At 34.7% G+C, this 13,150-nt stretch overlaps 1 protein-coding gene and 1 long non-coding RNA gene across 2 annotated transcripts; one reads left to right on the forward strand and one right to left on the reverse strand.

The window, feature by feature from the left end:
• Positions 1–3,534: 3,534 nt before the first annotated feature.
• LOC104763205 (kinesin-like protein KIN-14C) lies at positions 3,535–5,354 on the forward strand. Its single transcript, XM_087498107.1, has 4 exons — positions 3,535–4,110; positions 4,196–4,302; positions 4,577–4,636; positions 4,739–5,354. The coding sequence occupies exons 1-4, from the start codon at positions 3,924–3,926 to the stop codon at positions 4,835–4,837; spliced, it is 453 nt and encodes a 150-aa protein (XP_087354233.1). The 5' UTR covers positions 3,535–3,923; the 3' UTR covers positions 4,838–5,354.
• Positions 5,355–6,878: 1,524 nt separating this feature from the next.
• On the reverse strand, positions 6,879–7,577 carry LOC104763206 (uncharacterized). The gene is made up of 3 exons (XR_002036503.2): positions 7,534–7,577; positions 7,360–7,440; positions 6,879–7,204 (listed from the first exon to the last, which is right to left on the reverse strand). It is a non-coding gene; the product is annotated as an uncharacterized LOC104763206 (long non-coding RNA).
• Positions 7,578–13,150: the final 5,573 nt, after the last annotated feature.

Here is a 13,150-nt window from a genome sequence, read left to right on the forward strand (position 1 = left end):
GACATATACTTTTGAATGTACTTTAGTCGTTATTAGACCAGCAAAAAGTGGACCGCTTACATATGCATATTGCATATTAGTAAATAAAAAGGAAATATGAACCGTTAAATAAGCTTAATTTTTTATTGCTAAGCAAAACTATGCAACTAAGTAGTTTACTCTCGGTTAATTACTTTTAATATCAGTTAATTACAACTACAAAACACTATTATACGGTTAGTAGCAATGCTCCCAGTTTCATTGTTGGGGTTTGTTCTCTTATCCCAGTTTCATCCTTTACGATAGAGAGGGAGTAAAAAAAATATTAAAATTATAAAGCATTAATTGAAAATTAACCAATAGAGACCAAAACTTTACTTTTATTTATATGATTATATATAATTATTGTATTTGACTTTAATTATAGGATTTAACCTGCAGTTTACCACAAAATAATTTGTTCTCTACATTATCATAAATTACTCAATTTAATATATCTATTATTCTAATATTGACACTAGTAGCAACATAATAAAATAATAAATTATCCGTGTAACACCAAGTTAATGATAATTAAATTTCTATTCATATTGTTCCAAATAGGGAAAAATGCCAACAAAAACCCGAAGTTATTTTTATTTGGACGTTTAATACCCAATGGTTTTGGATTGGAATAAAAATACACCAAATAATAAAAATGTGTCATTTAAAATCCAAAATAATAATCGGTGTTATTTTCATGCCCACTATTTTTCAACAAAATCAAAATTCCGATTTTACCCTGGTTATCTAATTAATTATTATTTTTAATATTATTTTTTTGGTTTTCTATAAACCATATTAATCCAAAAACAATTTTTAAAATATATATCCATTTATCAAAGTTTGAATCACATCATATGCTAAAAAAAATCTAAAACTTTATTAACTTTATGTATTAAATAGTAATTCAAATAATTAAATATAAGATTAAATAAAAGTGAAAGGAGAATTATATTTTAATCTAACATATTGCTTTAAATTAGGTAGATAGATTTTAGGAAATTTGAAATTAGTAGTAATAAGAAAATGATTGTGTTTGATTGTCTTGCTAACTTGCTATATTCTAGCAAGGGATGTAAATAATCGGTTTTAATTTATTAAGATTTATTTTAATTAAATGCACTAATAAAGAATCCGATTAGTGAAATCAAAAATCAGAACATTAAAACAGGATTTGATGATGTAATCGTTTTTTTTTGTTTTGGATTTAAAACCAGCCCGAATTTAGTTTTAAAAAAGAAGGATGTCCCAAATTTGTACTCCAAAAAATTTTAAGATGGACAATCTTATCAATACGTGTAAGAAACGTAACAAGGTATGTCGGTAACCGTAATAACAGTCATGACTTGTCCGTACGTAACCGTAGTCATCTAGTCATGACTTAACAATTTTCAAAATTTGATTGTCTTGCTAACTTGCTATATTCTAGCTAGGGATGTAAATAATTGGTTTTAATTTATTAAGATTTATTTTGATTAAATGCACTAATAAAGAATCCGGTTAGTAAATTAGTGAAATCAAAAATCAAAAATCAGAACGTTAAACAGGATCCGATGAATGTAATCGTTTTTTTTTTTGGATTTAAAACCGACCGAATTTAGTTTGAAACAAAGGATGGATATCGCGTATACGTAGTCTAGTCATGACTTATTTTCAAAATTTATAGTTAATATATTTTTTTCTTCATGTTTTTATCCATGCTTTTAACTTTTGTCCCGTACATATAGTACATTAAAACCTCTATAAATTAATACTCTATAAATTAAGAATCACTATAAATTAATAAATTTTGCTAGTCCCAAGTCCGGACAGTATAAAATAACAAAATTCGATAAGATAATTAGAGAATAATATTTTTGAAATCTCCATATAAAATATGGTCTTAATAATATCATAAATTAATAATCATGTAAATTTATATATATATTTATATATGCTGATATAGTAAAATATGTTTCTCTTGATTTTAATAAGATTGCATAGTCGATATTATGATAAATTTCGGAATTATCATTAAATAATTTAAGTAGTGATAAATTTTGAATTACGTGATTAACAATTTCTAAAATGATATTCAAGATTTTTAGGATGTTAATGATTTAAACATTTTAGGAAACAACCTATTTTCTTGTTTTGTAGATTGTTTTGATTTAGTTGTTTTGTAGTTGCTTAATTTATGGGATTTGAAATTAAAATTCAAATTTTTTGTTTAATTGTCGAGTAGTTATGGGCACATCCAAATAATTAGGGTCCCACATTTGATTTTTATTTCTTTATAAAATAATTAGGGTCCCAAATAATCTATATTAACATTTTTGAAGTACATTTAGTGTTATGCCATTTTAGTTTTGTTTATTTAAAAAGTTATTGACAACATTAAACCCTAAAAAATTTCCAAAACTAACATTACTCCATATTTTGTTTCTTAAATATTTTACATTTCATTTCAATTAAAAAAATAACAGCAATCACTATGGAAATAGAAACTATTATATATTTAACCAAACATTATGTTGTGTTTTGAAGATATTATATATCTGAATCTTTCGTTAACAAAGAAAAAAAACAATTTGATTCTCATTTTGTTTTCCAAAATATGTGACCTTTGATTCTTAACGTAAGAAAAACGTCGATTAACAATTATTTTAATATTATAATTAACATATATAAACTTAATAAAATTTTTAATTATTACGAATATGTAAAACTAAAAAATTCTAAAATACTATATAATGTGGTTATATAGTAGATGAGTTACAAAGAGAACATGTTGAAATTAATAAAATATTATTAAACTTGTGTTAAAACGGGTTAAATTCTTATTTAATTATTTATCAACACTACTAATATTAGAATATTTTACATAAAATCAAGTTGATTTAACTAAGATTGTATAAAATAATTAAATCGTTAGGGAAAATGTGACTTAATCACAGCGTATAATTACTGATTATGTATTTAGATCCCTTATTTTTTGTTATAATAATTAAAAATTAAAATAAAATCTCAAAAAGTAAACAAAACAAACTAAATATAACAAACAAATGGTCATGAAGTGTATTGCGGGTTAAAAAATAATATAAATATTTAGTTGCACAACAACTAAAAAATTTAGTTATTCTTCTATTTACAAAACATTTAATATTTAACAAATAGATACTAACATAAAATATAAATTATAATAGAAATTATATGTTTGGGGTGTAGTGCGGGTTAAAATCTAGTTGATTATTTATTTTGTAGAATGGTTGGTCAATCGGCAGTTAATGTAGCCTTATTCTTTTAACAGTTAACACAATATATAGTATTTCTTCGTTCAAAAGTAAGAACCCTCGATTCTCTCGTCTTCGACTGAGAAGTTCGCGGTGAGAATCAATCTATTGGGATAGTTTCCTTAATCTCGTATCTATTACACAAATCATATTAATTACAGTAAATAGTTTCCTTAACCTCCACTGTATATTCTCTACAATCTTTGTCAATTAAGTATGTGTGATCACATCTCTGTAATATATATTCATGTAATCGGTTATCACAATAATATACAGAAACATTATTCATCTTCTTCCTCTGATTCTACACAATCGGAGACTAAGAAATTCTCGGAGATGGCTTCTAGTTCTCGCAACAAGAATCGTCCTCCTCGTGGCCTTATTTATCCGTTCTTTGCTACTTAGTTTCGCTGTCATTTTTGTGTGTTGGTGAAAAATAAAAACCCTAGAGATTGGGTTGATTGGTTGGTTGAATTACTAATTTCGTGTTTAGGTCATTATTCTCATCAGCTTTGACATTTCTTATCGAGAAATTTAGGGCAACTGTGGGTTCTGGGATTCTACTTTTCTTGTAGCTGGATATGGGTCTCGTTACAAAATCTGTGGCTTTACTTGATTTTTATATGAATTATGTTTGATGATTTGATCTCATTTCTGAAAAAGGAGGATTTCGGTAGCATTCCACTTGACAAGAAAAGGAAAGTGGAAACGCAAAGGACCATCGATAACACGACGACCAGCGAGGTGGGCAGTATAGAAGGTGAAGTGTTGGCATTGCTTAGTGAGAGAGCAAAAGATGGGAATTTTGTTAACAAAGGTAATTATCTTTCTTGTGATTCCTTTACATGAAACAAGTTATTCACGGATTTTGTTATAGTCCCTGACTTTAAATCTTTTAATAGAGTTGGAGGCTAAGACAAATGAGGAGAAGCTACAGACCCTAATAACACATTTGATAGAGAGTGTAGCAGTAAAAGATGAGCTTTTGAAGGAGGAGTCTAGTAAACAGGCAAGGCATCTTTTTTTTTTTTCTCCCTGCGAATGATGTCTCTTAATACAATTTGTTAATTTGGTTTGATGAACTCAAGACATCACTTGTAGAGAAGCCTGCAATTTTATCAAGTTCTTCCAATAACAGTCATGATTTTTATGTTTTCTTGTTCCAAACTTGTGTTACACTCTAGCTGCTTGTTGAACAAGATAACATAAAACTCAAGACTGATTTTGGAAGAGTTCTAGATGCATTCACACGTGCTGATGTAGATAGGTTAAACTTCCTGCAGAATTTAAGTATACTTAGGTGTGAGAACGAGTCTTTGCAAGATCAGTTAGCTTCAAGCAGAGTAAGTTTATTTTCTCTACCACTGGTCTTATAGTCCCGCGCGTGCCTACTTCATTGGTCTCATTTCTCCTTCATTTGTTCCTCTTCCTTTTTTGCATCCAAGGTTTTACAAGATGACGCTATGAAACAGAAGGGGGTTCATTGCATTCGGAAGTTACTAATCTTCGGAATGAGCTCCCGACATTCTCGCGGTTCTTCCTGATCACCTTAGTTGAGCAGTCAGGGAAGCTAACTGAGGAGATCGGGAAGAAACGCGAGAATGTCAGGAAGGTAAGGCAAGAGCTAGACAGCTTGATAAAGAGGAAGAACATCATTGATTTGAAGTAATACGAAAACCCAAAAAGAGGCAATTTAAATTGCCCAAAAGAGCTTGTCTAAGCCCTGGGAGGAGGACTCCCGCATCGGTTACGTCTCGTTACACCTTCGTCTCCACCATACTACGCCTCCGCCCTCGTTCAACCCACGCTACAGCTACGTTTTTTCCCCTTTCTCCGATACTATGTTTTCATACCCCCAAAACATAGCTTCTCTCTCTCTTTTAAAGCTTCCGCCTCTACACTACTAATCTTCGGAATGAGCTCCAACAAGTAAGGGATGATCGTGATCGCCAAGTTGAGCAGTCACTGAAGCTAACTGAGGAGATCGGGAAGAACCGCGAGAATGTCGGGAAGGTAAGGCAAGAGCTAGACAGCTTGATAGCAAAATCAGGATCGTCAGAGGTTGTTACTTTTTTAGAAGTATTGGATGTCTGTTCAAAGTTGCATTTTCTGAATTCCTGCCTCATATTTGGTTAGCTGACGTAGCAAGTATTACACTGCAGGAAACATGTTCGTTGCAAATCCCCGTGCGAATAAAGATGTTAGAGCAGCAATTAGCAATCGTCAATCAAAAGCAAAAGGTACCGGGACGATCAAGTTTATTTCGGAAGTTAAAGAAGTGCATTACCATCAGATGCTCTGGATTTCAAATAGCTTCTTTGATAGATATCTGTAACTGTGAATACAGATTGCAGATGCATCAGTATCTCTTACTAGGACAGAGATTGAGGAGCAGAAGCATCAACTATGTGAATTAAAAGAACGCCTTTCACATACGGAGAAACAACTCTGTGAGGGAGAGTTATTGCGGAAGAAGCTTCATAACACTATTCTTGTAAGAAAATATATTTTTTTGGTAGGATTATATTATATGTGGCGGTCTTGATGTGAGCTAAGCGAAGTTGTAAATTCAGAAACTAAAAGGAAATATACGAGTCTTCTGCCGAGTGCGTCCCTTGTTATTACCAGATGATGGAGGACGACATTAAGGGGGGAAATGACATTTGCAAGGGAACAAATACTTGAAATGATCCCTTGGGCTTCCCCCTGAAAAAGTTACCAAAAGTTTGGTGTTTGAATAGACTAATGTCAACACCAATCTCACATAAATGAAATACTAATTTTCAGTTTCATACAAATGGCAATTCTATAGGTTTGAGTACTACAATATATATTTATTAATACTTTCATAAATCAATATATTTATTTGGTTCCAAATAATTTGTTGGCTCAATTTATATATCAAAAAATTGATAATTCTATAAATTAATAAAATATTAAAGTCGTGATATTATTAATTTTTTTTTTTCCGTCTCGAGATATATTTAGGGGGTGTATTCAACTTGACATTTTAAGTGATTTGTGTAAAAGTTACAAATCATAAGTTATTCAATCATGAATTTTAAAAAGTCTCATGAAATCCACTGTTATTCAACTGATGATTTAAAAATCTACTTTGAAATCCACTGCTATTTAAAACAGTTTGTGGATTTGGATTTTAATAAGTTTTAGGGATTCTGGAGGATTTTGGAGTATTTTGGAGGATTTGTTTAGTTAAAAATACAGAAATACAAATCTCATGGTTTTAGGTGGAATTTGAAAGAATTTTACCATAAATCATATCAACTCTCCTAAAATCTATCAAAATTCCAAATTTTCTAAATCCCATCAAATCCTCCAAAATCATTGTTTCAATACACCCCTTTAATTTACTGAGATTTTTACAATATAATGCAATGTTCTACTCTCTTTTCCTATAACATCCTACTTTTTTTTTCCTTTTTTTTTTCTTCTTTAAAGCATTTATCCATATTGTTATTGCTATCCAATTTATAGAGCAAGTACTTTTGGTTTTGACTATTGTATAACAAAATTTAAGTTACCTGTTCGTACGATGCTACTTGTTTCGAGACAATGCTCCGCATCTGTATAGTTAAATTACCAAATTACAATAATTATAACTAAATTCTAAACTCGATGAAAATCATAAATAATACATGAAACTTACATACAGAGGAAAGTGCAAATATGGCTGCAATATATGAAATCTGCATGTGACTTTTAATTTTTTTTAGCCAATAAGGATCTCACAAATCTACATATCTAAACTAAAGATGCAATTTTCATGAATCTGCAAAATGATATAGCAAAGATAATGAACCATCGAAAAATAAAAAATAAATTGTGAAGTATTTTCGTATAAAAGTTAGAATTAGTACCCATGAAGACCATGCCACACAGAGGAGGAACATCTGCGTAGTTGAAGATTAAAAACTTTAAAACATACGAGAAAGAGAAGATTACAGAGGATCTTGTTTTTTATATTTTTTTTTTAATTAGGCAACTAATCATATATTTAATATTAGCTTGAACAAATCGCCGAAAAGAATAAGGACAAACTGCTTACATGGGCAGAAGCAAAGAAAAGACCAATTGAAAGCAATCTCTCCTCTTTCAAAGCTGGAACTAAATTGGGCATGAAGATCAACTGTGAAATAACTTTGTTAGTAAGTTAAAAATGTGAATTAGATCAAGATCACATAATTCTCAGCAGAAAGTGAACATATTAGTTGTTATCCACCTGTGAAATAGACCCGGCTGCGCCACATATGATCATCAAGTCTGCAAACTGTTCTTTGTTAAAGTGAAACTTGGCCTTTAAATAGTACTGCGTGAAACAATTGACAAAAAATGTTTATTTTTCTAGAAATGTATAATTTCAAGGAATGCACAAAGTTATATAATTTCTTTTTTATTATTCACACTCTCTTTAGTTATATCACGCCATACAATAGTATCTTCAAATTAAGTCCCTTACTAGCATTTCAAATGATAAAATTAAAAGTATGTTTCACAGTTCGGTACTGATACATTTATGGCGTAGATCATACAATGGTTATTTACTCTTCGCATCACATAGTAAAAGCGTACCATAGACGAAGCATGTAGACCTGCCTCACCAAGACTACTGAAGAAGGATACCACCGCAACTTGAAAAAGTAGAACGCTGGAAAATGAAAGCAAGTGTTAAGAAAGCAAGTGTTAAGAAATCAATCTAATAAGATTAAGAAATGAGTTGACTTTTTGACTAATCATGAATCTTCTACCCTCTCAAATTAAGGAAAAAAAAGAAGAAGTAAGAAATAAGTAAAAACACTCGTATGTATTAAGAAATGACTACTTTAAAAAAATTCAACCAATAAGTATTAAATTAATCTTAAAGTTACATAGAAACATGAAAACATCATATATTATAAAATAAAATAACTTCTCTAAAACATTCTATATTATGAAACGGAGGGAGTATTAATCAACCTAGATTTTGAATGTACATGCTTAAGCAACTTTTTGCAATGGATTCAGCTAAAATATTTTCTGCTCGCGGTATATAGCGACATGTGAAACTAGCACAAAATTCCATACCCAGCAAAATATCTGAAAGTATGCCATGAAGCTCCAAAAAAAACTGATCGAGAGTTTTTAAGGCTCCAACCAGTTGTAGGCAATCCGATTCCAAGTACAGATGCTCCACTATTAGCCTGATTGCATCCTGAACTGCAGCTCTACACGCAAGACTTTCGACCATAAGAGCTGAAGGAACATTCTCGATGATTGTTGAGTGTTAGGAGAGTGTACCGGATGAGATTATAGAACTTGTCCATCCCAGCCACGCCACTCTTAGATTTGCACACCAAACTGCATCTGATGGACACGGCATCCTCAAACCTACCTTAATAGATTGAATACACCTCATAGGCACCACACCAGTATGGGGAAGTTTTAGTCTTTATTTTTAGCCCCAAGCAATTCTTTTTGCATCAATAATGGCTTTTAACATAACATAGTCTCTTGCACCCCAAACAAGCGATCATTAAAAACTCTCTGGTTTCTTGTCTTTCAAAGGTTCCAGCAAACCCATGGGGCCAGTGAACCTTCACTTATCCCCAGTGATGGAAGGCATAAGAGGTTGTTAGCTAGACTCAAACCTGATCTTGCGTTGTCCACTTGGTTACAAAGTAGTTCCTGATTCAGGGGAGCGTAACTCCAAACCTCTTTTGCAAACGGACAGAGAAAGAGCAGGTGAAGTATTGATTCAATAGCTCCACAGCGATTGACAAGCCACTGGAATGTCAATATATCGATCGAGGAGTTGTTGCTTTATGGGCAGGATACCATGAAGAGTCTTCCAGAGGAATAATTTAACCTTGGGGGCCATATCAATAGCCCATACTTCTGCTTTCCTGTTCACCCCCAATAAATGTTGTCCCAACTCCACTGGTGCGGATCCTCTTTCGACAAAATAACCGAACTTAGTAGTATAAGTTCCGGAAGGATTTCCAGCCAAACCAACTTTTCCTTTACTCCCAACCGACTTGGTTTGAGACTGAGAATTTGTTCCTTATAATATGGAAGAAGTATCCCAACCTGAGCTTCGTCCCAATCATGGGATCCTTGAATAAACAGATCCTTACCTAACATATCCTTGTTGTCACCGAACCACAATCAAACCCAACATCGGAAAATATTCAATACCAATAAACCGTTAAATGTCCAATAATAAAATATCCAATAATAAAATAACCAATATTAAATCATAACCATTCCAAAACCAAACAACATAAAACAAGGAACCAACAACCTAACAATAAGATCTATACATGCCGCAAACAACAATCAATAAAACAAACCAGACATTATACAAAGCATTGCATCATCTGTCGCAACTGAAGAAGGGTGTCAACTGACACTAGATGGTGTCGACTGACACCATGCTCGGCATCACCAAAACCCTATTTTGTGTCGACCGACACCTCCACATGGTGTCGATTGACACTCCCCAAATTTATCGAATCGTCCTCGCGTTGGTGTCGACCGACATCCCAACTTATGTCGACTGACAAAGATACCGAGCATCGATTTCCTTCGATCAAAAACTCCGAATCTCGCCTCCAAGCTTCTCCAATCCGCTCCATGCATCCTTAGAAGCAAAACCAAGCCATAACAGCCACAAAAATTCATAGAGAACTCAAAGGAAACAATCACATAAGCACCAAATCACAGAAAACCTAGAGATCTTAGCTTATATAAGCCATGGTCATGCACTAACCTCTTTGCAGGAAGATTCTGACCAACAGCAACGAATCCAACCCTCGTAGCAATCTTATAACACCTTTCTAGCCTTAGATCTCTCAAGAAAAGTCAAGAAATCTCACTGATCCTCTCACAAACTCAAGAACACATCTTTTCTCTCTTTTTTCTCTCAAAACTCTCTAAGCGGCGATAAAACAAAACTTCCAAAACCCTTTATGTCGACAAAACACTTAAATATCTTGGTTCATTGGTTTTCCTTCAACAAAACCGACCCAAATCGACAATTAAGTCAATCAGGTCGAACCAGAATTTATTGGTGTCGACCGAAACCACCATTGGTGTCAATCGACACCCATCCCCAAATACACATTTTGGTTCGCGAATGTTACAATTCTCCCCCACCAACATAGATTCGTCCTCGAATCTCGAACAACCATCAGCCAAAGACTCCCGTGCAACCGTCTCCATGGCCCACACTTCCTCCTACCGATCTACAAAAGGTCACCTCTAGAAGATAGACTCACGTTTCAGACATAATTTGCTCTCAAATTTTGGACTTTCTTTTACTCATAGGTCTTAACCTTGAGTTTTTATTTGCTCCTCATCAGGCCGAAGCCTGCATGCCATGATATTGGCTCCTTATCGGGCCTAAACCCGCATGACATAACATATAAGGAAGTCCAATATTCATCTCTCGGTTTGCCACCCTACAACACGCCCCTGGATCGTCATCCGAAGTTGATATACCAACCATAATCTCAAGCCACAAAGTCTCAAAATATGGCAGTACTAGGAGAACAAAAGTCCCCCAAGAGTCGCCAGCAAAAAATTCTGAACACGTCTGAGTCCTATCCCTAACCATGTTTCCTTCGCGTGGCTCGCGTAGAACAACACAATGCCCTACCAACCACATATCCCCTCACTGAAATACCTCATGACCACACAAGGATCATCAGAATGCCACAAGGGCTGCCACAACGGCCATCATATGTCCTAAACTGGACCGCCACAAAGGTCAAAAAAATGTCTTAAACAGGACCGCCACAAAGGCCAAACAAATATCCTAAACATGACCGCCACGTAGGCCAAACAATTGTTCTAAAAAGGACCGTCACAAAGACCACTCGTCCCGAAGGACCGTCACAAAGACCACTCGTCTCGAAGGATCGTCACAAAGACCATTTGTCCCGAAGGACCATCACGAAGACCACTTCTCCCGAAGCACCATCACAAAGACCACACAGTTAGCTAAACATCCCGCCACAAAGGCCACACAATTGGCTAAACAACCCACCTTTAAGGCCACACAATGGCTAAACAGCCCACCACAAAGGCCACACAATGTCTCAAAAGACTGTCACAACACAATGACTCAACAGTCCGCCACTAAGGCCACACAAGCCCCTCCAAGGCTCACGACCACTAAAAATGGACAAATTCTAACTCACATAAAACTTTTCATTTTTAGAACTTTCCACTTTTGGAAACTTTCCTCTTTTAGCAACTACTAATTCACGAAACTTTTCCCCCTTTCACAACAGGCATGTGGAACTTTGTATCCCGAACACCACCTCATCTTGTTACTTAGTCGCACAACCAACCACCCCTAAGCGACCAAGTAAAAAGAGAGATGGGCTGGAATACTCCATTCCCGTTGCAGCCACGTCTACAACTGGGACCAGGCTAGACAAGTTCAAGTCGCAGCCTACTTCTCGAACCACTTCTTGAACCTTGATTTCATCCTCGCCTCTGGCTCCAAATTCTGTTCCTCAACACCATCACAGTCCCATAGGACTCTCATCAAAGGAATCTTCTTCTTCCGAAGTTCCTTGATTCTCCACTCGAGAACCCACACTGATCTCGCCTCCAAAGTCATGTTAGGCTGAAGATCCTCAGGATTCTTAGCCAACAACAGATCATCCTCGCGGAGACACTTCTGCAACATCAACACATGAAAAAACCTTGTGGAATGCACGCATAACCTCAGGCAACTCCAGCCTATATTCCACCGGTCCTACCCGCTCAATCACTCTGAACGGCCCCATATACCTCAGACTCAACTTAGTCTTTGTCAATGACCTGTTCGGACCCCACAACATGGCCATATTGAGGTACACTCTATCTCCCACCTGAAACTCAAGATCTCTCATCCTCCTATCGGCATAACTCCTCTGCCGATCCTGAGCTTCCTTCATGTTCAGCTTGAGAACCCAAATCTTCTCCGAGGTCTCCTGAACAAAATCTGCCCCGTACATGCTCATCTCCCCCACCTGAGTCCAGCATAACGGTGTACGGCATGGCCTCCCATACAGTGCCTCATAAGGAGCCATCCCAATACTCACCTGGTAACAGTTCTTATAAGCAAACTCTACCAAACTTAAGTGATCTACCCAATGGCCACCCCAATCCAGCACACACATCCTCAATAAATCCTCCAACGTCTGAATCGTCCTCTTTGACTGTCACTAGTAAAAAAAACATGTATAGCCACCAATATATTCGTGGCTGAGCCTAAATATTCGTGGCTATAAGGCTAAAAAGTCATAAATAGTCACCAAGCAAAATCGTAGATATAGCTTCGTAACTAAATTGTTGGCGTTGTTTTTTCGTGACTGCAGAGTCACAAATTTGTCACTCACCATTCGTGGCTAAATTTAGCTACCTAAAAATCACCATTGTTTTGTGGCTACATTTAGCTACGTAACTATCCCGGTTTATTTGTGACTAGCTCTAACTACGAAACTATCACTTTTAATTCGTGACATACTATAGCTACGAATTGGACACCATCCTTAGTGACTTTATTAGCCACTCTTTTATCACCATTTATTTCGTGATAATATAGCCACAAATTTAAGAGTAACAATTTAGTAGCTTAACTATTAAGCAACAAAGCTACAAAAATAATTTGTTTAGTAGCTGATTATTTGTCAGAAAAAATAATAATATTAATTACTAAAAATAAAAAACCTGTAACGAAAAGCCAAAATCACAAAACATAAAATCCAAATAACGATATTTTATATTACCACTAGATAAGGGCCTTCACGATGTGCAGGTTTAAAAATTGTTGAAGTAAATATATAAATAATTTAAGTTAGAGAAAA

Source organism: Camelina sativa, chromosome 18, assembly GCF_030686135.1.
Source record: "Camelina sativa cultivar CO46 ecotype springtype chromosome 18, ASM3068613v1".
NCBI lineage: Eukaryota > Viridiplantae > Streptophyta > Magnoliopsida > Brassicales > Brassicaceae > Camelina > Camelina sativa.

What these genes read in the sequence shown, in the direction of transcription:
- LOC104763205 (XM_087498107.1), top strand. Translation starts at nt 3,924, where the DNA reads ATGTTTGATGATTTGATCTCATTTCTGAAAAAGGAGGATTTCGGTAGC. An exon ending in TGGGAATTTTGTTAACAAAG is followed by an intron (nt 4,111 to 4,195) that starts GTAATTATCTTT and finishes ATCTTTTAATAG; the next exon opens with AGTTGGAGGCTAAGACAAAT. An exon ending in AGGAGGAGTCTAGTAAACAG is followed by an intron (nt 4,303 to 4,576) that starts GCAAGGCATCTT and finishes AACTTCCTGCAG; the next exon opens with AATTTAAGTATACTTAGGTG.